At 34.9% G+C, this 24,883-nt stretch overlaps 1 protein-coding gene across 3 annotated transcripts in view; it reads right to left on the bottom strand.

Moving 5' to 3' along the window:
• The window catches only part of CDK17 (cyclin dependent kinase 17), a 144,813-nt gene that overhangs the window by 53,141 nt on the left and 66,789 nt on the right, over positions 1–24,883 (bottom strand). For 2 of the 3 annotated variants that reach the window (XM_031939815.1, XM_031939814.1), the window contains 2 exons: positions 14,153–14,317; positions 9,262–9,395 (listed from right to left, as the gene is read on the bottom strand). In XM_031939815.1, coding sequence (XP_031795675.1) covers positions 9,262–9,395; positions 14,153–14,317 — 299 coding nt within the window. The remainder of the gene's footprint in view (positions 1–9,261; positions 9,396–14,152; positions 14,318–24,883) is intronic. The other variant, XM_031939816.1, reaches the window with a different exon arrangement.

The following is a 24,883-nucleotide window of genomic DNA, read 5'->3' as shown; positions in this document are numbered from 1 at the left end:
AACAGGAAGAAATTTGATTCTAGGTCTCATTCTTACTAACAAGGAATTGGTGTTTGTGAAAATGATGGGACCTTTAGGGTAAGTGACCACTCCTGTATAAAGTCTGTTACCTAAGACAGAAAATCTGTCAAAATCTGACATTCACCTGAAAAGTGGGGAAAGCAGAGTTCAAATGGTTCAAAGGAAAAATAAAAATAATCTTATAACCTAAAAAACTATAGATAAGTCAAATGAAGAGACAGAAAAGATGCTCAAGAATGAAATTTAAGAGAAGCAAGTCCACCAAGATGGACACAATGAATTTATCTGATGAGACTGATGTGCCTAAACCACCAATCATTATATAAAAAAGGTATGTCCTAAAGATAGCAAGAGCAAGGCCAGGACAGGTAATAGAGGATGAATGTAAAGAGCATGTAATGCTATAAAAATGGTAGCTTTTTTGCCTTTGTGACCCCTTTTTAGTCTCCTTTACTGGATAATCACTCGTGTCATGTATTCTAACTACAGACGTTCCACAAGAACTTCTCTTTCCTGGTAGTCTAATCTGCTCCCATAGGTTCAACTCTCACCTCAGGTAGAAGTCTACCAGTCCTAATCTCATGAAACCCAGTTCTGCATTACTGCATGGATGTCAACAGCAGCTCAGAGTCTGTATGTCTAAATCAAATTTCTCCTTAAGCCTGTCCTTAATTCAAGCCTCTCTAATTCTATCAGGGATATATCACTTTTGGTCAGCAAAGGCCAGAGATTCACTACTTTATGACAACCTTCCTTGATCTAATCTGCTGCTAAGTCTTATTGAATCTACTCTATGACATCTCTTGCAACCATCCCCTTCAATCCCTATATCTTGCTACTACCCATTTCATGCCTTTATCATCAATCACCTGAACTAGTAAGAGCTCGCCTTCCGACTGTTCTCTGTTGACCGCAAAATTCATTGCATACTCATTCCAAATTGTCTTAAAATGCATATCTGACCACATCCCTCACCTGAGATACATTTCCTCTGTCTCACAGAAAAATAAGTTTCTTTCAAGGCTCAGCTTAGGCTTCCTAAATTATCTCAGTTATCAGTAGTTTCTCCCTCCTCAAATGATTTTTTTCTTCCTTTAATCTGTGAACACATTTTGTACCCCCAAGGAATTTTTGTCTATGAAATACAGTGGTATTGACACTCATAGGCAGAAAATGTTGGAACTGAAGTGGGCACGGAGGTAGGCCCATGATAGGTTCATGACAGAAAAAATCAAATGCATCTATCAATACCATCCTCCTTCAAGAGTGCTTCTCCCAGGAAACCCTGTGAGGTTGGTATTGCCTGTATTGTCTTCTTCCTTGTACATATGAGAAGCCTAAAGGTTATATGGCTCATAAGTGGCTACGGCACTAATAAGAGCAACAGTTGGGATTCAATCTCAGGTTTCTGCTCTTCAAATCCAAGGTTTTATTTACTATACACAACCAACAAGGCCCAAGGCTTTCTTCAACTCAAATTTGGAATGAAAAGATAATTTAAAGATTTGGTTTTGGTTCTTTTTTGTTGTTGTTCTATTGTGAATAGAACAAATTCACAATTAATCATCTTTAATAAAATTCTCCCCTTTAACATTCCTACCATTGTAGTATTTTAATTAATTACATTTTCCCATGAATCCAAATAAAGGAGGACTACATATGGGTTTCCTCCCAATTACTGCTTATTAAAAAGCAGATAAAGCAATTATGAAATATTTACATTGGACAACATTTACTAGTACCAAAATGATCTTAAGAAGCAATTAGAAGTACTGAAAATACTGCTTTAAGAAACTAGTAACTGAGGGCACTTGAAATGTCCAGCAGGCCAATGTTGATTGATTTTATGCTTGTCAAATGAAATGCAATACCATGCCATCCCTGCTGAAAAAAATGCAAAATCTTTCTTGCTAATCCAGTCCTTAAATCCTGCTACCTTGTGTAGAAAATGTAATTAATAAAAAAATGCTACTGTGGTAGGAATGTTAAAGGGGAGGATTTTATTGAAGATGGTTAATCGTGAATAGGCCAAAATAACCCCAAATCTTTAAATTCACTTGTCTTTCCATTCCAAATCTGAGGTGAAGGAAGCATTGGACCTTGTCAGCCTTGTATAGTAAATAAAACCTTGGACTTGAAGAGCGGAGACTTGAGATTGACTCCCAACTGTTGTTCTTAATAGTGTCGTAGCCACTTATGAGCCATATAATCTTCAGACCGTGGAACTTGAGACCACAGGAAAATCTTTTATAAATATTAAATATGACTTTTAATGTATAGCAGACAACATTCAAAAATGGCCCTTTCAAAAACAAAATCTGGAGATAGACAAAGCCAAAATAATTTCAACCATATTTCAGATTTCTTTCTTCTTCTTTTTTTTTTGGAGTAGGAAGGAGAGATAAAAACAGTTCAGGCATGCCCAAGGGTTGACACTGCAAATACTTCACAACAAATTGGTATTTTGGCAGGAAGAGTATACAATCATTTCAGTCATTCAAGAACTGGATTCCATAAATATGAGGTTACTCAATTACTTCCATGACTAATGGAGCTTTTAATCAAAGAGGAGAAAAATGCCTACCACAAGTTTTGGCCCAAAGATTAGTCTCATAAAACATCAGCCTTGTCCTGTCACTTGAAATGCCTTTTTCTAAAGGGAAACAAACACAATTACCCTTAAAGAAGAAGCTCAGATTTAAGTTACTGTAAAAGATTTAATTTAATACTTTCACCATGGGCTTCAAACCAAAAACTTCCTTTGACCCTGATATTCTTCCCCTCTGCTGAACTACTATCCTCTTTCCCACTCATTACCACCAAACTTATAGGAAGAACAGTCCACCCTTACTATTTTGACTTATGCATCATTCACTTATTGCCTCAAACCAATCTGGACTTTAGCAGTTAATGTTCTAATAAAATTGTGGTTTGCAAGGTCACCCACGACTTACCAATGTCCCTTCCTCCTCCCCCTAATTCTTCCTTAAACAGTAGGGAATCAGAAATGGCAACACCTGCAAGAAATCCTCCAGTTACAATGGAAGGACTTCTGGTCCAAATATTGTGCTAACTCATTGGGAAAGGCCCAAGCAGCAGCCAAGATCATTTATTCATAGCAATAGGTACCTTTAGGCAGGATATGCCGATAATATAGCTCTGGCTACTATCAGTGGCTCTCCACTGCCAACTCAATAAAACATGAACTTCCTAGCCATTCATATTTCTTATTCTTTTACACACATTTCACAGACCAGTCAAATTCACCTCATCTGTAAAATGGGAGAGGAAGTGGGAGGAAGATGTGGATGCTATGGAGACCTGGAATAGAAAATCTTCCTGTTCTCTTCTTCTAGTGTTAAATCTAAGATACAACTGTTTTCTGACCATTTTTACCTCCATCCTTCATAAAATGACTAAAACAATCTTTCCAATGCACATGTGAACAGGTCAGACTTGCTCCAAACCTTTATGTACTTCCTATTCGCTACAACAATGTTTCCCAATGGTTTTAAGTATAAGAGTCTATACAATGTCTGTATCTGTATGTGTGTATGTATATGTGTATATATAGTCCATGTCCATCCCTTGAATTTATTTAGTCCTATGTCACCAATTGCCTATGGAACATTTCAAACAGTTGAGATGTCCCAGACACCTATGAAACACTTAACTGAGCTCATCATTCCCCCCCCAACCTCCAATACCCTCCCTCCCACATCCTTTTAATCTCTTGGATTCTCCTCCAACCTAATCTTTCAACTTGACTGCTTCTGCCCCTCAGTTGAGGCCCTCATCCCTTCTTATTTAGTCTTCTGATCAGTTTTTCCGATTTAACCTCTCCCATTTCAGTCAATTTTATCCACTGCTACCAAAGAAATTTTCCTTATAAGCAGATTTGACCACGTCACTCCAGTCCTCAATCAATTCCAATGTCCCCCTACTGCTTCAAAGCTCCAATAAAACTCCTCTGTTTAGCTCTTTGAGCCTAACACAACCTAGCTCCAATGATCTTTGGAAACTCAATGGACATTATTTCCCCTCCCACATTCTGACAGACAAGAAAACTGGTCAACACTGAATCTTCTGTCTCTATTCTTTTGCACAGGCCAATCCACAGGCCTGGAACTGATTTTAAAAAGTATGCCCGTGACAACGTGAACTGACTTAATATTAATACAGTACAATCATTCTAAAATTTTATATGAGTTGTTCACTAGTCCAAGATAAATCAAGACTAACAAGATCAGATCAATGATCTATATAATCTGGCCTAATGGAAACTTTACAGAGTTTAGAATATATATAATCTTCTGGCTATCAGTGAATGAAAATGTCACTGGTGTTTTCTTATGAAATGGCAAATAATTTTTTTTTCATGAGGAAAATGCCAAGCACAATGATTTTTTTCCATGTAAAATGTTATTTTGCTTGGAGTAGTGTTGGAATCTTTACAAACTGTTAAGCCATTAGAGTTGATAGAGACAATAATTATCTAATTCAGCATGGTTCAATATGATTGATTTGATCTTAGGAGATATTTTGGGCCCAACTTGAAACAAGGTACTATGTACAACTGATAGAAATAATGCTTGGGTTCACACCTTTAGAGAGCTCATAAGTATTTAAGTACTCAATGGAGTTCACACGTTTGGGAGATTTCAGGGTTTAGTATGAGATATCGAAACCTCCCTTAGGGCCAGAGAGCACTCTGGGAGTAACCCATAATCCCATTCTCTTAGAGGAAGAGTTAATCTTTGGGAGATCATATATATAGAGGAAACTCTTAGAGCTTCAAGAGACTTACTTCGGAACATTGATCTGAGGTTGGAGAGGAGCACTCTGGGAGGAAGCCCACAAGCCCTCTCTCCGAGGCAAGAGAGATTCATTTTCATCTTCTACCTTGGTGCTGGCTGGAGGCTGAAGAAAGCAGAGGCAGAAGCAAAGGACAAGAGCTCTTGGAACCAAGAAGAGATATAGGCCTCTGAGCTAACCCGGCTATATTGAAAGACACAATAAAAGATCTGAACTTTTATCAGCTGGCTGCGATTTTGGGTGATTATTTACTTGTAACTGAAACTAAAGCTGCTTCCAGAAAACCTCCCCGAGAAAACTGCTTTCTCCCAGAGAGAATTTTCATATTATTATTTTAAAGAAGAAAAACATCAACAGAGTAGAGGGATAGAACAGAATGATCATGCCACTGGATTGAATTTGATTGAAGTAATTAGATTTGTTTCCCTAGAAGAGAAAACCAAGGAATGACAGCTTATAAGAATTGAAAAAGTGTGATGTAGCTGAATTAGGATTTTGCTCCACTTGGTTCCAAATGGCAGAGCTAGTAATAATCATCAATTAAATCAATTAGTAATAATAATCAATTAAAATTGAAGTGAGGCAAATGTGGCTATATGTTAGCCATGAGTGTGGCCAAAAAAAAAAAATAAATAAAAGGCAACCTCAGGATACGCTATCTCACACAAATGGAGATCAACAAGTAAAGGCTTAAAATGGTAGGAAGGGGATTTCTGATTGGGTCTAGCCTTGACCAAGTAGATTTTCAAGTTCCTTCTGAATAAGATCTTATGAGTAAGAGTCACACAGTGAAAATTTTTAACTTCAGGGAAGATGGGGTAGGCATATACGAAAAATATAAGACAATAACAGAGGCACATGCATCCTAAGGATCCATCTCTAATGTCAATAATAACAATATTTATATTAAAAAATGTATGCTCTAAGGTTTACAAAAAGCTTTTTGATACTCACAATAAACCCAGTGAGGCAAGTTTTATTATTATCTCCAATTTAAAATTGAAGAAACCGAAGCTGGAATAGGCCAATGCCATATCACTTTAAGTGAGTGAGGAAAATCTGAGTGTCTTCCAGATTGAAGTCCATCACTATGTTCACTCACCATATTGTGGCTAAAAAGCACTATTCACATGAGTAGTATTCTAAAGTAAATTCTTATTCTTCTTGCATATTTCTAGTAAAGACAATGTATTTGTAAATAATCTATGCATCCACAGCTTTGAACATTCACAATATGAATTCAGAGTGGTTTGAAAACATACTAAGCCTCAAAGTGTAAGAAAAATGTTTTTCCTTTTAGAAAATAAAGAATACAAGAAAAAGGAAAGGGTTTTTCACTCATTTGCTTCAACTCAAATATCTACAAGATTAAGGTCAGAGCACAGAAGTCCAAATTCTGCCTTGTACTTAATAACATACTATGATCTGATTGCTCATCATTGTAAGAGTCTATCTAGGACATCCCTAAGAGGCAATGTATCAAATTTCCCAGTATAGAAGGCAATGTATTACAGACTAGAAGTCTGTTCCTTCAAGGAAAAGAAAGATAATGGGTACTTGTAGTACACATACCCAAATCAAAATTTGATCTCCTGTTATAAACCTAAACCAGGATTTTTCACTGTTGTAGCAAAACTTAAAAATCTGGATGTCTGATTAGACAAAAGCTTACTGTGTAAAGTTGAAGGACATCAGAAAATACAGTCTGAATTGTAGGTAATCAAATGTCAATCTTGTCTTTAACACATCCTTTCTACTTATGTAACACTACTAAATTTACATGGCCCATGTCATATCACAACTTCTCTATACTTTATCTTCTGTGAAATGGGGACAAATCTGTTGCTGCTCCACACTCTTTGAAAACAACTTACATGAAAATGTCTGAATTTCAGAGGAAATCATTCATTAGGAGATCTACACAATCAACAGCCACAGTAACATCCCATATTCCTCTTCTTAAAATTGATCATTTTGGATAGATATTAAGGCTACAATTAGCTTTTAAAACAACAACAACAACAACAACAACAACAACAACAACAACAACAACAACAAACCCAGCAAGACTAAATGTAAATGGTCTATTTGCCTTTTAAGTTTTAGCATTTCAGTATCTGAATTAATCAGGGTGAAAAGCATATGTAGGTACAAACAATAGAAAGAATAATGCCATTGGCAATCACTATAAGTAAGAAACAAGTGGATATAGAAGGAAAAAAAAACCCAAGGCTTGACCAGAAAAGCAATCTCAGGCTTGTATACACACATAACAGAAACAGCACTGAGCTCCAAATCATGGGGTTGGCATCCTAGTTATTTTGAGTTTGTCATTGTATGATTTCAAGCTAAATATACTTTTACCTTTCTGTTCTTCAATTCTCTCACAAAATGAAGGCACTGGAGATAGTCTCCTTTCAAGCTCTACGATCCTCTGATCCTATTAAATATTTCTATTATGGATAGAGGAAAAAAATATGGTACTGTTATAATTCCTATAGAAGGATGAAATAGTTCAACTAGGGAGTTTGGTAGTTTGCCTCAAATAGAAAAATGTACTAAGAGCACAGAACTCTAAAACTTCAAAACTGAAGACTATGGAAAACAAATGAAATCATCTAGAAAAAAAATCAAGGAGAAGGAACCCAAAAATCCTTTTGGAGAAAAAGTAAAAGAATTGAAGATAACAGTTACTGGTTCCAGTATTTATCGTTCATACTCTATGCAATGGATAAGTATAACAATTTTAGATCTGTGACTGAGGGAGAATTCATAATCAAAAAAGGGACAGAAGAGATCACAAAAGACAAAATGAATATTTTCTACCCCCAAAAAAGCTTTTGCATGAACAAAATAAATGTAGAGAGAATGGGGGGCGAGAGGGGAAAATCAGTGGGAATATGGGAGGGGGATGAGGGAGGAGGAGAGTGAGATAACAAACATCTGATGAAAGACTGATATCCAACATATTTAAGGAACTGACACAAATATACAATCATTCTGCAATAGGCAAACAGATAAAAATTGCCTAGATTGAATAGATACAAACCATCCCTAATCATATGAAAAAATGCTCCAAATCACTAATAAAAAGAAATTTATGATAAACTAGCTAAGGAGACAAGAGAATGTATACAGAAGACAGTGACCAAAAGCAACAATTTTAGCAGAGCAGTGAAGAAGGATGAAAACTAATAAAAGACCAGATTAGCTGGAGAAGAAGGCATTGCTGGTAACTTTTGGTAAGAATAATTTCATTTCATTTGAGTGATAAGATCAGAAACCAGACTGCAAAAAGTTAAAGAGAGAGAAAATGTAAGCCTGAGTATAAACAGCCTTTTCTAGGAATATAGCTGAGAGAGCAGAAGACATACTTAATGAGTACTTTTAGGAACAACGAAGTGTAGTGAAGGTTTTATAGGGCTGGGGACATTTGGGCATGTCTGAACATAATAAAGGAGGAACCAATACATGAGAAGCTTTAGACTGCAGATGTAATCTTCACTGAGGGTCAATCAACTGAAGAATCCAGGAGAAGATGGCATCAGAAGACAGATGTAAGGAGGCTAGCCTCGTAAGGAAAAGGGACATCTCATTGTCTTAGGTAGAGTTTTGAGGGGGAGGAAAGAGGAAATTAATGGTGAACAGGCTTAATTTTCCCAGAAAAGTAAGAGGCAAATTCCTCACCTATGATAGGGGAATGAGAAGGTTAATGAGAGAAGAGGTTTGGAATATCAAATACAATCACTTATTTCTGCAAAAGCATTCTAGAGTTTAGCCTAAAGATAAATGTAGAATTTTATAATACCACACTAACCCCTGAATAGTGATAATCTGATTAAGAAAAATGAAAAAACGATCTTATTATTTGAAATGGAGAAACATGCACACTGTAAGAACAGTGGAAAATGGTATTTGATACTTAATCTAAGATACAAAAAAAAAAAGTATGTCTACATTTATTTATGAAGTAATTACTTATTCTTTTATATCTTAGAATATCTGTTTAAAGAAATGGGAGAAGCAAGGAAAAAGTAATAACATCCTTACTATGGTTATGTAAAACTGAGTCCACACAGAACAAAGAGGAATCAAGTTTAATTTTCCAAGACATGTAGCCAAAGCAAGTATCAACTGATTAAAAAGAGTTTGTCTTAGCAAAAGGTTCCAAATTACAAAATATCTTGATACTACAAATCCTAGTTTGGATTTTCAAGGGATGTCCAACAAAAAGATGTCCCTTCTTTACAATTAGGTGATTTGTATTTACTAGGCTACACACATTGCCTTTAGTTTGTCAAGATTAATAAAAAAAAGAAATATATCAACAACCAATGATTGTATTTTCTTCAATCATGTAAATATATTGGTTTAGAATGATTCAATAGGCATTATTTGGTATACATTATGCAGAAAAACTATTACCTCCATAGAGATTCGTCTGTGTATCCGGTTTCTGAGACAAACACCTGTTGGAGATTGAACTTCATCCGATGAAGTCCCTGAAGCTTGGTCACTTTCACCATCTGATCCCATTTTTAAATTTTCATGAACAATATCTGAGCCATAAAAAAAGCACATTATTTTCCTTAGAGGATGGATTAAACCCTTCATGAGAATGTTTTCAATTATTGCAAGTAAAATTATAATTTAATTTCAACTAAATTGCAAAAGTTATGCAATACATTTCATTTAAATTCTAAGAACCAAGTCTCTTAGTATAAGTACTTAATTAACTTAATACCAAAAAAAACCTTTTTTCTCAAAGTGATTCTAGTTAACAGCTTAGTACTTTGAGGTTTAAAATGAAAGTTTTATAAAGGATCATTTCGAGAGTATTGTTTTTATATTGGATAAAATACATTATGTACATTCAAAAAGTAATGGACACCTACCTCAATATTATGGAAAATAAAATTAGAAAAAACCCACCTTCACATATCTCCTTCAACCCTTGAACATTTTAATTACCTTCTGATTCAGGTATCAATTGATGAAACAAAGAATGAATTCTAACCAGCCTAAATTAATTTAAATTTAATCCAGACTAATCAGGCCAGTAAATAATTCTGCTGCTCTTGTTCTTTTCAATGGTTCTATACCTGCTGATCCTATTTCTCTTTTTCTTGTTCCACATGAGGCATTTCATGCAACTGTTTTCTTTAAGATTACTACTGCACTCCCTGACAAGCTCCTTGGTGCATTCTAAGTCTTCTTCAACCCCAATTTTTGGGTTGCCTTCAGCATTGCTGAACACCCCAACTTCCTTGAAATTCTTTTATGTCTCTGACCAATCTTTCCATTCCTTGAACTAACTTCTTGATCATTAACTCTGTCTGCCACAAAGTTATACCCTCGGCTCTTCTTTTTTCTCTTTGTAGGTTCACTCTGAACTCAACTTGCTTGATGAGTTTGCCTGCTTTGACATTAAGTATTATCCTATATAAAGTTTTCAATCCTGATTTTTCACCACCGTCCTATATTTCCAAAAATTGTCTACATTCAAGTTTTAAAAACTTAGCTCTGCTTAATGCTAAGTTAGGAAGTTGACATTTTTTAGATTATGAGTGACAAATATTAAACACCTCAAGTGTTTTAGGAATTGCTTCATAAGTTTTGGCCCAAATAGAAGATGAAAAAACATTTGTCTCTATTTTTCATGATAATAGTCACCAAGTTGGATTTTAGAGACATTGCTCATAAAAAAATAAAATGGCAAGACAGATGTTAATGACCAACAATGAATTAATTCCACTTAAGATGTATGTAGCTCAAGAAAAATTTATATAGTATAATTTTAAAAATTTACAATAATTTAATATTGAACTGTCCAAAGCCAATGTGATAATTAACAACTCTGAGACCACTGAAGAAATGAAAATATTGTAACTTCATGGGAAAAGGTCTTTTTACTTCTATGTACTGATGTCAGCTATATTACTAACTATAAAAATAAACTTTAAAAAAAGTGTGTACAATTATATGTATGTATATAAATCAATGAACATTTAAAATGCTTGATGAGTACCATTACTTTCTCCTCAATTACCACTTATGTCACAATTACTGCTATAACTTAATATAACTTTTTATATCCACTCACTCTCCCTTCAAATCCATCTCTCATAGAATTGCTTATACACAGACTCATACACATTCCAATCCCTACAACTTGCCTCCTATTCAAGAATCTCCAGTCTGATGTCAACTTACTTTCAAGTTTCATAGAACCTTTCAAGTATTCTATATTCTAGTCAAAATAGATCTTGATTATTCTTATTTCCACATCTTTACTCTCTAGACCTGCTATATCTTGAAGGCTCTCTCCTTCCCCCTTTCTTCACTTAATTCTTTTCAATTCTTTAAAAGCTAAATAAAGATTTCCCAGGTATTCATTCCCTGGTCATGAATGACACTTTTGACTTGGTATTTCAGACAGACACCTCTTTAAAGAACCTCAGAAAGTATTCTGTCTATATTTCCCTTAAGCTCTTAGCATGCATTGTAATCCCATTCCTCTAACAGTCACATTAAGGTGGGAACTTCATTTAATCTAAATGTTTTATCTCTTTCAACACTTACCATGTTTCCTCTACACTAGAGATGCTTCATAAGGACTTGCTGTCTTGTTTTCAATATATAAACTTATTATAAATAATTTATTAAGAAAACAATGTGATGTAACATCAATAAAAATAAAACGAAAATTTAAATAATGCAGCCAAATATAATTTGTATATGTAAATTAAAAAGCATATGGATGGTGTTAACCTATGCTTGTGTTTTCTTTGATCCTTTTCCCATTTTTCATCAAAAGTATTCCTCTAAAATTGTCTAATCAAATATCTTTTAATTTTTACATTAGTTAATAGAACCATATTACATTTAGCAATAATTCCTCTCTTTTTTTCCTAGAAAACATAAACATAACTCTCAGGCAAGTTAATAAAATATCTTATGCAATTAAACACTGATAAAAGCCTCATTAAAATGATCATCTTGGAATTCTTCAACATATATATCATCCTGTTTTAAAAAGAGGGGAAAGGTGGGGAGGGAAGGGAAAAGACAATCTACACTCACATAGCAAAGTATAGGTTCAAGGTCTTTTATTTACTTGCTGCTAGGCAATTGGGATTAAGTGACTTGTCCAGGGTCATACAGCTGGTAAGCATTAAGTATCAGAGGCCAGATTTGAACTTACATCCTCCTAAATTCAGGGCCTACCTCTACCTGGCTGCCCCTCAAATTCTACTCCAAATACAAATGGCCATGGCCTTAGGCAAAAAGTCTCTCAGTGAGGACCCTAGACAATTCTCCAAGAGCTAAGTTGAAGAAGAGAAAGAGATCTGCATCCTCACCAGGAGAATCCTGCAACAATGAAACTAGTCAAAACAAAATAATAAAATAAAAAAAAGTTTCTATAAACAGAAAAAAATAATTAGAATTGCATTATATTAAATTAATTACATAAACAATTAAATACTTAAAATAAATATTAAAGACTGGCAACTGACAGGTGGTTTCAAAAATTCTTTTTTTTTGGGGGGGGGGGGGGGGGGGGGGGGGCAGCTGAGGCAATTGAGGTTAAGTGACTTGCCCAGGGTCACACAGTCCCACATTTGAACTCAGGTCCTCCTGACTTCAGGGCTGGTTTCAATTGCTACGTTTCCCTAGTCAGAAAATGAAGTATCTAATCATTAACTTACCGAATTACTCCATAAAATTATGCTGATAATGAGTAGAATTTTATAAAATTTTAGCCACTGTTTTCTAAATTAGATTTATTTATATTTAGAGCTAGGAGAATGATTAAACAACATAATTAAACAAACTAATCTTATTAATCAGAATACAAAATAGCCTACAGTCAAGTTTAATAGACTAATTAATAATTATAAAAATCAGCTTTTGTCCCTGATTATTCACAAACACCAACAAAATGGTTAAAAAGCTAGACTATATTGACACATATACTATATTTAACATATATATAAAATGTGCATATGTCTCACATATAAAAATATATGATAGCCATGTAAAAGTATAATCGGAAAATTAAGATTGAGCTTTTTAGAAATAATAAATAGCTGTCAGTCTATAATACTTGGTTTTGGTTAAGTATTTAATGTCAGGCTTCAAATTCCTATTGTTAAATATTGATTTTTTTCTTTATAGAAATTGTTTTCCTTTGGTTTTTTGTTTCACTAGTGATGTCATTGTTGTAGGAGTCTCCTGGTAAGAATACATATCTTCTCCTTTTATTTCAAATTTATTTCAAACAACCAGTGGGCCCTTAATTTCTGAGTGTTTCTTAAGTGTTTTGTAACTATCTATATTCCAAAATGTGTCAAAATGATTTTGTGAACTTAACACCTTTATTTACGAAAAACTTAAATGAGACTCATTTCTTTCTTAAAGTTGTTCCCACGGCTATCTTAATGCCAATGATGAATTTCCAAAGCTTATTTTGAACTCAGGAATCAAAAGCCATATATTTAATATGAACAATTAATATTTGTTATTAAGGAATAAAGCCATTTCACATAAGGAATTATTTCAAATAATAAAATTTAGCCCTTTAAATTGATAAAAAATTAAAAATTATAAGCCATTTGGTTCAAATCTTTCGAAAATGTCTTTTTCCATTTCCCTGCCTTCTCTATACCTTCCATTCTAGTTCTCTAATGCCTTACTACACAGACTAGGGGCCACGATGGATATGTCCTCAGAACATAATTTCATGAAATTGAAAAAACAGCCAGGATAGATGAACTCTTTGTGTGTTTGCCACATCTGAGGACTACCAAACTTTTCACCAGAAAGCTGATCACCAAGTAATGTGTATGGAAGCTTTGGGGGACACAATACCTTTCAAAGATGACAAAGACAAGGAGGGAAGTTACTGATCCATTCCAGTGGAAGGAGCACCCAAGCCCAATGAAATCATGGGTGACTAAAATCCTGGGCCACAACATTGCTCGGTGATAAAAGAGTGATAACTTCAAGGTTACTTCTGTGTTATACAGTAAAATGGCCTAGATGGCCGAGTCTTATGAAGGATGTTTCTTTCCCCGCATTTTTAGCCTTCTTCCTCTGTAACAAGGAAACTATTACTTATAACTGTCACTTTACCTACATCTGGCAGCACATCACTTTCCTAAATCCAACATCCTGTTGCTTCTCTTTGCAATGGACTAGGAAACAAGCTTATCAAGTTGGCTCCTTCTGCTTGATGAGTTCACATAAATCACCAAGTGGAGTTGAGTTAAGATTTAGACCGCAAAGTAAAAATAAAATATCCACAATAAATTACCAAGTCTGCTTCCATTTCTGGGCATTGCCATGAAGGAGCCGAGACTTCCCCCTATCACACTGTGTGGTCTCCGCAATGGGGGCTTCTTGAAAGAGCCTGTGTACTGGTGGAGGAAGGAGTGCATACTGTGTGACGCTGGAGGCCTGCCATTCTTCACAATGGGCTCTATCATCCCGGGGGGCCAAAAATTTCATTCCATGCACATCCCAAGATCCAGGAACACGGCAGAGGAATTGAATAAGCAAACAAACAAACAACAATAACAATAACAACAACAAAACAAAACAAAACAAAAAAAACAAGTTACTATGCAGAACTTGGTAAAGAACTATATTTTTGTCAGTCTCCATAAAAACACATCTAAATTATGACATCTGAATTGCAATTTCTGAGTATGATCCTGCAAGCTTAATTAAGTATATATTTCTTGTTCAAATTAATCTGGAAAATCTGATCACATGCTTATCAAAGATCCCCAGAGTTTTATTTCTGTTTTAAAAATGAACTTTAAAGCTGCCTTAATTTTTTTTTTTAATCTACAATGTGTTTTTGATTTAAAATTCAATCAACAAATATTTGTCGATTACCTAATCAAAAGATAGTTGTGAGGAAACCATTTTTGCAAATCTTATGAAAGCACTATATAAATGAAAGTTGTTATTGTGACCAATGACCCTATCTGGGTGAGGATATATTGGCCTAAGACAAAAGGTGCTAGCAAGCAACAGTTTGGGAAGAGACCAGTGGATCCAGCCATGTGCATAAACTAGACAACCATGCAAGAACAATCAGGGTAGCATCAGATGCAGTTATTGGATATAGACCAGAGTTTTTCAATCACTCTGAATTCAGAAAACCTTTATGTTAAAAATAATAATAATAATAGGACCTTAGTCTACCCGTAATGATGCTTTCATGATTATAATGTTTAGAAGTACAGTAAATGGTAATAATGGAGCCAAATATAAACCAGTTTGTGACCCACAAGGAATTTTAAGGAGCCAGCCTGAAATAGCAGCACTGACAATATCAATAACATTGATAAAAGCAACTAGTTTGTTAACCTAGAAGCACTGATAGTTTGTAGATACACACACACCCAAAACTTTTTAATGCAGCAATCTCTAGAAGGTATAGTGAAGACAGCCTAGCTCTTCAAATCCCTCTTTTCATTAAAGATTCAGCTGACAAATGATAAACATTTCAACACTTCTCAAAAATAATCTATTCCTCAGTCAAGAAAGATACAGTTTCACGGTGGAAAACAGCAATGTAAAAGTACTGAGGTTCTAGTGTAATTCACTGAAAAGGATGAGAGTAGCTGATCAATGTTTAAATCTGGGGAGGTCAGGATTCAAATTCCCTTCTCCCTTTAATTCACTCTCACAAATATGTCTTAATGTGGGTACAGAATTGCCAACAGATTACCACAAAAGAATCAGAACTATCTGGCCTAACATAATGACTCAAGGACTCTGGAAGAAGAGTTTGACACAGGTAGTGTCTGTTGCCCTTTGACAATGCATGTGTAATATGATAATAATTTAAAATAATCACAGATGGAATTTCTAAGCATTTTAAGGTCTACAGAATAATCATCTCATTTGATCTTTATAACTACTCTGAGATTTTATAGAGACCCAAAGAAGTTAAGTGAACCATCCAGTACTCTACTAACAATGCCAAATGGCATTGGGATTTTTAAAAGAAAAATTAAATGAGTTACAAAAGGAAATAGAAATATAAAAAATAGAAAATAAAACTATAATAGCAGGGCATTTCGATTTACTTCTATAAATCCTAGATAAATCTAACCATAGATTGTTGTTTGCTTGCTTAGTTTTCTTCTTAAGAAGATGGACAGAAATTTAGAAAACTTAAATATGGCAGGCCTCTGGAGAATACTGAATGGGAACAGAAAGTTGAGTATCTATACCTGGGAAAGGATTTTTGTGTGTGTGTGTGTGTGTGTGTGTGTGTGTGTGTGTGTGTGTGTGTGTATGTGTGTGCGTGCGCGTGCACGTGCAGAGAAAATGGAAATAGAGAATGCAGCAGGAAGGAAAAAGGAAATTCCAGGCATAGGAGTTAACCAGAGAAAATAGTTGATCCTAGAGGAGATTAGGGAGTTATTGGAGTTTAATGAAGAAGGGAGAAGAAGGATAATGGTGACATGATCAGGCCCACACTTTAGGAAGATCAATGCAACAGGGTAAGTAGATAGGAAAATATTTAAAGCAGGAAGACCAACCAAAGCAGGTATAAAATGATTAGAGCCTGAACCAGGCTGCTAGCAGTGTCAAGAGAAGAAAAGAGAACACACAGAGAACATGTTACAAAAGTAGAATCAATAGAGGACTTGGCAATAGATATGGGGGTAGGCATAGAGTAGGAACACAAGATTAATAATGATACTGAAAGTTGAGGCCCTTGAAGACTAGAAGGATAAGTAATAAGAAAGTTAGGGAAAAGGGAAGGATTGCAGGGAGGGGATGGAGGAGACAATTTCAGTACATAGAATAAATAAGAAGAGAATATAAATAAACACAAAGCAATTAAACAAAAGGCAACTAGGAGGTTCAGTATATAGAATAAACCTGGAGTCAGGAAGACATCTTCTTCAGTTCAAATCTGACCTCATTTCATTCATACATACATACATACATACACACACACACACACACACACACACACACACACACACACACACAGTGTGAACCTAAGCAAATCACTTCACCTTGTTTGTCTCAATTTTCTCATTTACAAAATGAAGTGGAGAAGTGGTAAACTACTCCAGTATCTTTGCCAAGAAAAGTCCCAAAACTAAAAGTTAAATAAAAGATAGTTTCATAAAGAGGAAATGAGCAGTTGAGAGGATCGGTAGAGGTTCCATAAAAAAGGTAGTTGTTAGGTTAAGGACTTTAAAATTTGTTTTTATTTCTGTGTAAATCCTAGAGACAATAGAAGTCAATGGAATTTACTGACCAGGGGAGTGACATGGCCTCCGAATTTTAAGAAATTTAATGAAAATTATTTCAAGAATGTGGAGGATAGATTGGAGTGCTAAGAATATAAGGCAGAGAGGGACATATGAGGCCACTGAAAAATCTAGGCAAGAGTTGATGACAGCCTGAATTAAAGAGAGAGCTATGTAAAAAGTGGTCAGATGAGAGGTATGGTGGTAAGACAACTGGCAAGATTTGGCAACTAAATGGAAAGATAGGAAGTACTTTTAGTCATTTGGTATTTGAAATGTCCTAGAAAAACTGTGAGGCAGAGCCTATTTTCCCTTTTCACAGATAATGGAACTGGGATTCCAGGGACTTTCCAAAGGTTATATAGCATATATAGCTGAAAAAATGCCTGAGGCAGGATGTAAACCCAGAAGTCATTGACTTCAGGCCTTACATCCTAACCACTACTCCACATTGCTTCTTTACAAAATAAAAAAAAAATTAAGCCATAATTTCCAGAGTACTCTATATAACTGTACAAGTCAGACATAGGATCAAAAAATCAAATAAGCAATGTATATAAATTAAGGTCTAACTTTCACCTTTTATTCCAATTACTGAGTATATATTCTCATTGTAGACTAAAGCAACTGATTTTTGTCAGGTTTCTCTTTTGCTTCTATGTCTGAATGTGGATGATTCCCAGAGTTGGGCTGATTCAGATTTTAATGCATTCTTGATTGTCTATAGATAGTCTATTTAATATCTACAATAAAAATAGTTGAGATATGAGAAGCAATCTTTTTGTCACCAATAAGCCAAGCTTAACGTGACCACAAAGAATTAGAGCACCAGCCCTGAAGTCAAGAGGACCTGAGTTCAAATCTAGTTTTAGACACTTAACTCTTCTTAGCTATGTGACCTTGGGCAAGTCACTAAACCCCAATTGCCTCAGGGAGGGGGCGGGGCAGAGAATTATATCAGATGGACAAGAAAAGATAAATATTGGAGGGGATGTAGGAAGCCTTCAAGCCTTGTTACTTAATGCAGAGAGTTGTATGATTCCACCACAACCTCTTCATTCATTGGCTAATTCTTTGTGGCCAGATTGGATCAAGCAGTATCTCTACTGGGCCTGTATCAAAAGAAATCATAAAACATGGAAAAGGACCTTACGGTAGATGAATGCAATGTATTATTGTTCTACAAGAAATAATCAGCATAATGATCAGAAAGGCCTGGAGAGATTTTAATTAACTGATGCTAAGTGAAGTAAGTAGAACCAAGAGAACATTGTACACAGCAACAACAAGATTATGTGATGATGAACTGTGAATGGACTTTGTTCTTTTCAACAATGAAGTGATTCAAGGCAATTCCAAAAGACTTGACAGAGAAAGCTATTTGCATCCATAAAGGTCCATGGAGACTGACTGTGGATCAAAATATAGTTATTTTCATCTTTTGTTGTTGTTGTTTGCTTATTTTTTCTCTCTCATTATTTTTCATTTGTGAACTGAATTTTCTTGTTCACCATGATAAATATGGAAATATGTTTAGAAGAACTCACATTTTTAAGTTATATTGGATTACCTGCTGTCTAGGGAAGGGAAGAGGAGAGGAGAAAGGAAAACATGGACACAAGGTTTTGTGAGGGTGAATGGTGAAAACTATCTTTACATGTATTTTTAAAAATAAAAAGCTGTTAGTATTAAAAAAAAAAAAAAAGAAAACTGAACTATTGTTCACAGATTTTGAATCTTCCCTGGAACAAAAGTGATTTAGATTATTCAGTCTACACATACATACATACATACATACACCCATACATACGTGCATACCCAAACAAAATCAAGTCTCACATCGACTAGTTCTCAAGATGCACACTTTATTATGTATCTTGAATCCATCATCTTTTTGTAGAAGGTAGAGAGTACATCAGACAAAACAATCATAGTTGGTCCTGGCATTGATCAAGAGCATTCTAGTCTTTCAATGTTAAGGAAACATGCTTAATAACTAAAATAATTTTAAATAGAGATGTTAAGTCTCAGCCAGCAAATCTCTGCACAAAACCATTCCCTGTCTCTAATACTGCCCTACCTAAAGAGTACAGGCTTGAGAGGAAGGGGACCTAACCCTACTGCCTCAAAGCATCAGTTTTGTCTTCTGTATAATGAGAGGGTTGAGTTAAAAACGAGGTATTTTAGCTTGAAAAGCTATAAGTCATGTTCTAACTGCCTTGTACACAAAAACTATTTTTAGTCTAGGATATGCGGTTTTGTTTTTTTGTTTTGTTTTGTTTTTTGGGGTTTTTTGGAGGAGAAATGGTGGGGCACAGTGGGAAAGCATTGGGTGGCTAAAAGCTACCCAAATAAACTTTTGGACACATCCAGATTATTCTATTCCCGTTTCCTCAGGAAAGACCTGGCAGATTACAGCTAACACAAAGCGTCTATTTTAAGACCTAGTCTGTTAAGTTCCAGGAGTTGTTGCATCATGACAGAAACATACAGAGAAGATTCTCAAACGATTCCACATTTCTTAGTTTAAGTAATGCCCTAAAATATCTGGGTTTGTTTTATATTAGAAGGAAGCCAAAGTACTATTAGAGCAAGTTCTCAAAATACCTAATGAACAATTTTATGTATGTGTGTGTATATATATATATATATAATATTTATATTATTTAATATTACCATATGGATTAATCCTCAAAACACTTTTACAAAGAAACTTAAGACATTATTCCCATTTTACAAATGTAGAAACTAAAACTAAGCTTTCTCAAAGTGATTTGTCCAAATTCATATAATTGGACCTTCTACTTTCAAAGTCCAGAGCACTTTACATCATATTTCATTCCATCCATCTCATCATCGTCTGATGATGGCTTAAATGTATGCTGGATGTGGAAAATTTGTTCTGTACATGGATCAAAATTAAACAGAATCTGGATCTGTTACATCACTGTCAATTCATCCAAAAATTATCTAAATACATGATGTTTAAGAACAACAATAAGACTAACAACAATAAGTGCTTAGAGTGACTTTAGCTATCATCAACTTTTCTTAGCTTACTTAAATAAAAAATTTAATTTTCACTCTTTATTACTCAATCTTTCCTCCCAGTGCTTCAACATCACTGGGCATGCTAATTGAGTAATTTCTGTAATATCCTTATAATTAAATGTTTACTTAACTATAATTAATTCTATCCAAAACCAATTGTTTGAATAATGATGATAAATTTCAAAACAATTTCTATTTCTAAAATGGCATTTTTTAGTTATTTAGCTATGCCTCCATGTTTATGATGAAGTTACATTTAGATGATGTTCTTTGATCTATAATCAAGCTTCCCAATACATGAGCCTACAAGACTTCACAGAATACAATCTATATATTTTTTTCCCAGCTCTGAATCAGGCATTCTCAATTTCAATTTAATGTTTTCATCCTGTGTAGAATAAAAAGGAAAGCCTCAATTGAAAGTCCTCTTAGCCTATCTTCAAAATAACAAAGTATAAGGAAGGAGGAGAAAAGAGGTAGCTGAAGTTCTGAAGAGAATTTCACATAAGTCAATGATAAATACACTGAAAATGGATCAGTATATTAAAATGAACAAAATAATTTTTTAAAGAAATCCTGATATATGTTTCATCTTTAAAAAAACAAACAAAAACATTCAATTATCCACCCAGAAGAATTTCTACAAGTTATGACAAAGAAGCATGCCACTTACTGAATCACACCAACCATCCCAACTTAAAAAGGTCTGGCTGCAAGGTGCTCACAAATGTTAGTAAGCTTTCAATGCTCAAGAATGCTGGTTTGAGGGATTAGTTTTGCAGACTAAAGTTAGCTCAGTCATAAGACAAAGCACAGTCCTTACTATATACCTATTAAACCAACAAATTTTTTCTAGATTTTTCAATCAATCAATAAATTAAAAACAAAACAAAACTGGAGTTTCCTGGATAGGAGAGGAACAGAATTGATCTACAATTCAGGAAAATCACTTTGGCAGTTAGTGGAGGATGAACTGGAATGAGTGACTTGAGGCAGGGAGACTACCAACAGTCTATGCCAATAGCCTTGGTGACAGGAAATGTAGAGCTGAATCACAGTAACGAGCATGTGAAGAGGGCAAGGGATGGATGTGACGAATGTTGTAGCAGAAGAACTGAAAAGATTTAGGAATTCCCAGGGCATGGGGATAAGAAGATGAAGGAGGAGAACTTGACTCCAAGGTAGTAAAAGCCTAAATGACAGAAAATTAAGGTGGTACCCTCAACAGAAATAGTCAAGCCAGTTAGAAGGGTGAAGTTGGAAGAAAAAGGCCATCAGTTCTGTTTTGCAAAGTTTGAGTATTTGAGGTAGTTAAGATACATGAGTTTTAAAATGTCTAGGGGATAGATGAGGGCTACATATATACAAACATATATATTTATAATATTTTAAATATTATATATAAATTTATATATATAAATACATTTATTATATTATATATATAAAATCTCTGGGAATCATCTTTAAGGAGATGGTCACTGAATACTTAAGAGAAGCAGATAGATTTTAAAGGTTGTAGGTCTCAAAGTAAAATTTCTGATTACAGGATTAAATGCAATGGAAACATAAGGAAACCAAGTTAGTGTAGAAAAGGATATTAATACAACATATTTAGCATGTATGGGACTACCTGTTATCTAAGGGAAGGGGTGGAGGGAAGGAGGAGAAAAGTTGGAACAGCAGTTTTTTCAAGGGTCAATGTTGAAAAATTACTCTTGCATATGTTTTGTCAATAAAAAGCTTTAACTTTTTTAAAAAAAAAAAGGTATTTATCTGACAAAGAAAAAAAATTATTCCTCAACTGTGTGTGAAATGAAGACTTTTAAAAAGTATGAAAAGATGGATTCATATTGCTTATTACTTATTCTTGCCACATCTTTCCATGCAATTAGAATGTATATATGTATGTATGTGTATATGTGTGTATATATGTATACATACACACACACCCAAGATTATCAAGACTAATGGCATAAATCTGTTACTAACCTTGATAACAAAACAGCTTTACATTTTTTAACATATGTAAAGGCCTCAATACAGACAAAAGAACTATATCATGTAAGCCAACTCTTAAATAAATATATTTGAGATTTATTCATCAAGGTAAATGTTTCTAAAAATTCTCTGATCTATTAATTGTTAAGATTATTACATTGCCAACAATGGTTCTTTTTTTTCCCTCCAACATTCCCCAGAACTTTTATTTCTGATTCAAATTAAAGAGGCACAAAATTTGGATCACCTAAAAACAAAATTTATGATATGGAAGGCGGGGAGACAGGGAAGGAAGAAGAGAGGGAATGGAGGAAATGGAATCCTACCAGGTCACCTAAATTACTAATTTCTGAGTGGGCAACCTTAGTCTTTAAGAAGTTCCAAAAAGAGGGTGCAGAATTCCACTGTTAAAAAAAAAAATACAGAAATAAGGGGAGGATATTGAAACAGTATCGGGAGAGGAGACATTCCTTCCTAGATCTCTCAACATACTGCCATGAACCCTCTTGCTTTTCCTGGCCCTTCTGTTGGCCAGTAAAGCTTTCCCATTTCTTTTAGCGGCATATTTGGCTTTGGTTCCTACCCCTTGATCTAGCCCATTAGAAAGCAGCTGTTCAGAGGTGGATGCTAATGCTAAGATGAAAAGGTCTGAAAAAGTAACTGTGATATCATAGAGCAAATAAGACTGCTGTCCTGGTCCAAGTGGCCATTAAAGCACCAATTATCTTAATTACTTTTGGTTTTATAAAAACAGAATGCCTGTCCTTCCTTACAAGCTTGTCCTACAAGCTCAGTATGAAAAAATGGGAATCCTGGAAACTTAAAGGGCTTGCTTTGCTTCTACGTGACCATACCTTTCTTTCACTGAGGAAATTGGCAAAGGATGATGTGCTAAACAAAGAATATGTATTGCATTTTCTTGTAGATTTATGTTTCATTCACATTCAGCATCACTATGTAAGACAGTCTCTAACATGAAACTTTTATTGGATCAATCACTTTCCAAAAGGAACTGAAATGTGCATGAGCCACAGAAATATTTGCTAAGAGACTGGAGGCCATCTAGACCGATAATACCAAACTCAAATTTAAAAGGGATCTCTGCCAGGCATAAACTGACTTAAAAACCCACAAATTTACAGTATCTATATTGTACTAAACTGTCATTTATTTTATCAAACATTTGCCATTCACGGCCCAAATGTGCAGATCACAATGTCTCTGACATTTCTGATCTAAATCTTGCTATCTAAAGCAAGAATCTTTCACAACATCCTTAAAACACACTTACAAGGCTTTATGTGAACACTTCCACTGACAGGAAATCAACAAACCAGCTATTTAATTTTCATCCTCTTTAGTTGTTAGGAAGTTTTTTTCTTATGCTGAACTGAAATCTGTTTCTTGCTAATTTCTTCCAACAGGTCCTTGCCACTGGACCCATATGGTTCCAAAGGAGAAAGTGGGGCTGATAATCTTAGACAACTCTCATTTCAAACCAATTCATTTGCATGTCAGGGCATCACCTTCCTGATGTCTTGGTCCTCTTTGAAGATAAAGGACAAACAACAACCAATGGGTCCTAGATCTGCCTCCAGGCCAATCTTTTTCCCGTCAACAAGCACCTATTAGCAACAGTAGGCAAAACAAACTCCTTGCCCTCAACTTATTTTCTATCAGGGGAATAAATTTAGGGTGGGGGAGGAATGGCAATCAGAAAGTCTTAAGCTTTGAAGCAAATTAGGGATTTTAGGGAAATGAGTAGGGGGCATATTCCAGGTAAAGGGGATGTTCAAACAAAGACACAGATGGAATACTATGCTGTGGAATAAGACTTCCAGTTTAGCTGAAGCATAAATATCATAAAGGGAAATTAATGGATAATAAGGCAGGAAAGGTAAGTTGGAGCCAGCTTTACAAAGGGCTTTGTAAACAAGAGTTTATGTTTGATCCTAGAAATAATGGAAAGTCCCTAGAATTTACCTGAGCTGGAAGAGTGATACAATTTTATGTATGCTTTAAGAAAACCACTGTGTCATTTTAATGGTGGATAGATTTACAGAAAGGTAGAAACCCAAGGCAAGGAGATTAACATGGAAACTATTGTAATAATATGTACCTATAGTCAATAGTCTGGGTAAGAAGTGATGACAGCAGAGGAATAGAAGCTAGGAAAAAGAGATATATAAAAGAGATGTTAAAAGGTACAACTGAGAACACCTGGAATATGACAGTCTATGATGGATAAGAAAGAATGAGTCCAGAATGATTCCAAGATTATGAGCCAAACAGGAAAATTAGGAAGAGTGGCAAGTTTGTTAAGAAAAAATGAGTTACTAAGATACCACTACACACCTGTCAGATTGGCTAAGATGACAGGAAAAAATAATGATGATTGTTGGAGGGGATGTGGGAAAACTGGGACATTGATGCATTGTTGGTGGAGTTGTGAACGAATCCAACCATTTTAGAGAGTAGTTTGGAATTATGCTCAAAAAGTTATCAAACTGTGCATACCCTTTGATCCAGCAGTGTTACTACTGGGCTTATATCCCAAAGAGATTATAAAGAAGGGAAAGGGACCTGTATGTACACGAATGTTTGTGGCAGCCCTTTTCGTAGTGGCTAGAAACTGGAAACTGAATGGATGTCCATCAGTTGGAGAATGGCTGAATAAATTGTGGTATATGAATATTATGGAATATTAC

The sequence above is a fragment of the Sarcophilus harrisii genome, chromosome 5 (assembly GCF_902635505.1).
Source record: "Sarcophilus harrisii chromosome 5, mSarHar1.11, whole genome shotgun sequence".
Lineage (NCBI taxonomy): Eukaryota > Metazoa > Chordata > Mammalia > Dasyuromorphia > Dasyuridae > Sarcophilus > Sarcophilus harrisii.
The sequence above is the reverse complement of the archived record's forward strand: the minus strand, read 5'-3'. Positions and strand labels throughout refer to the sequence as shown.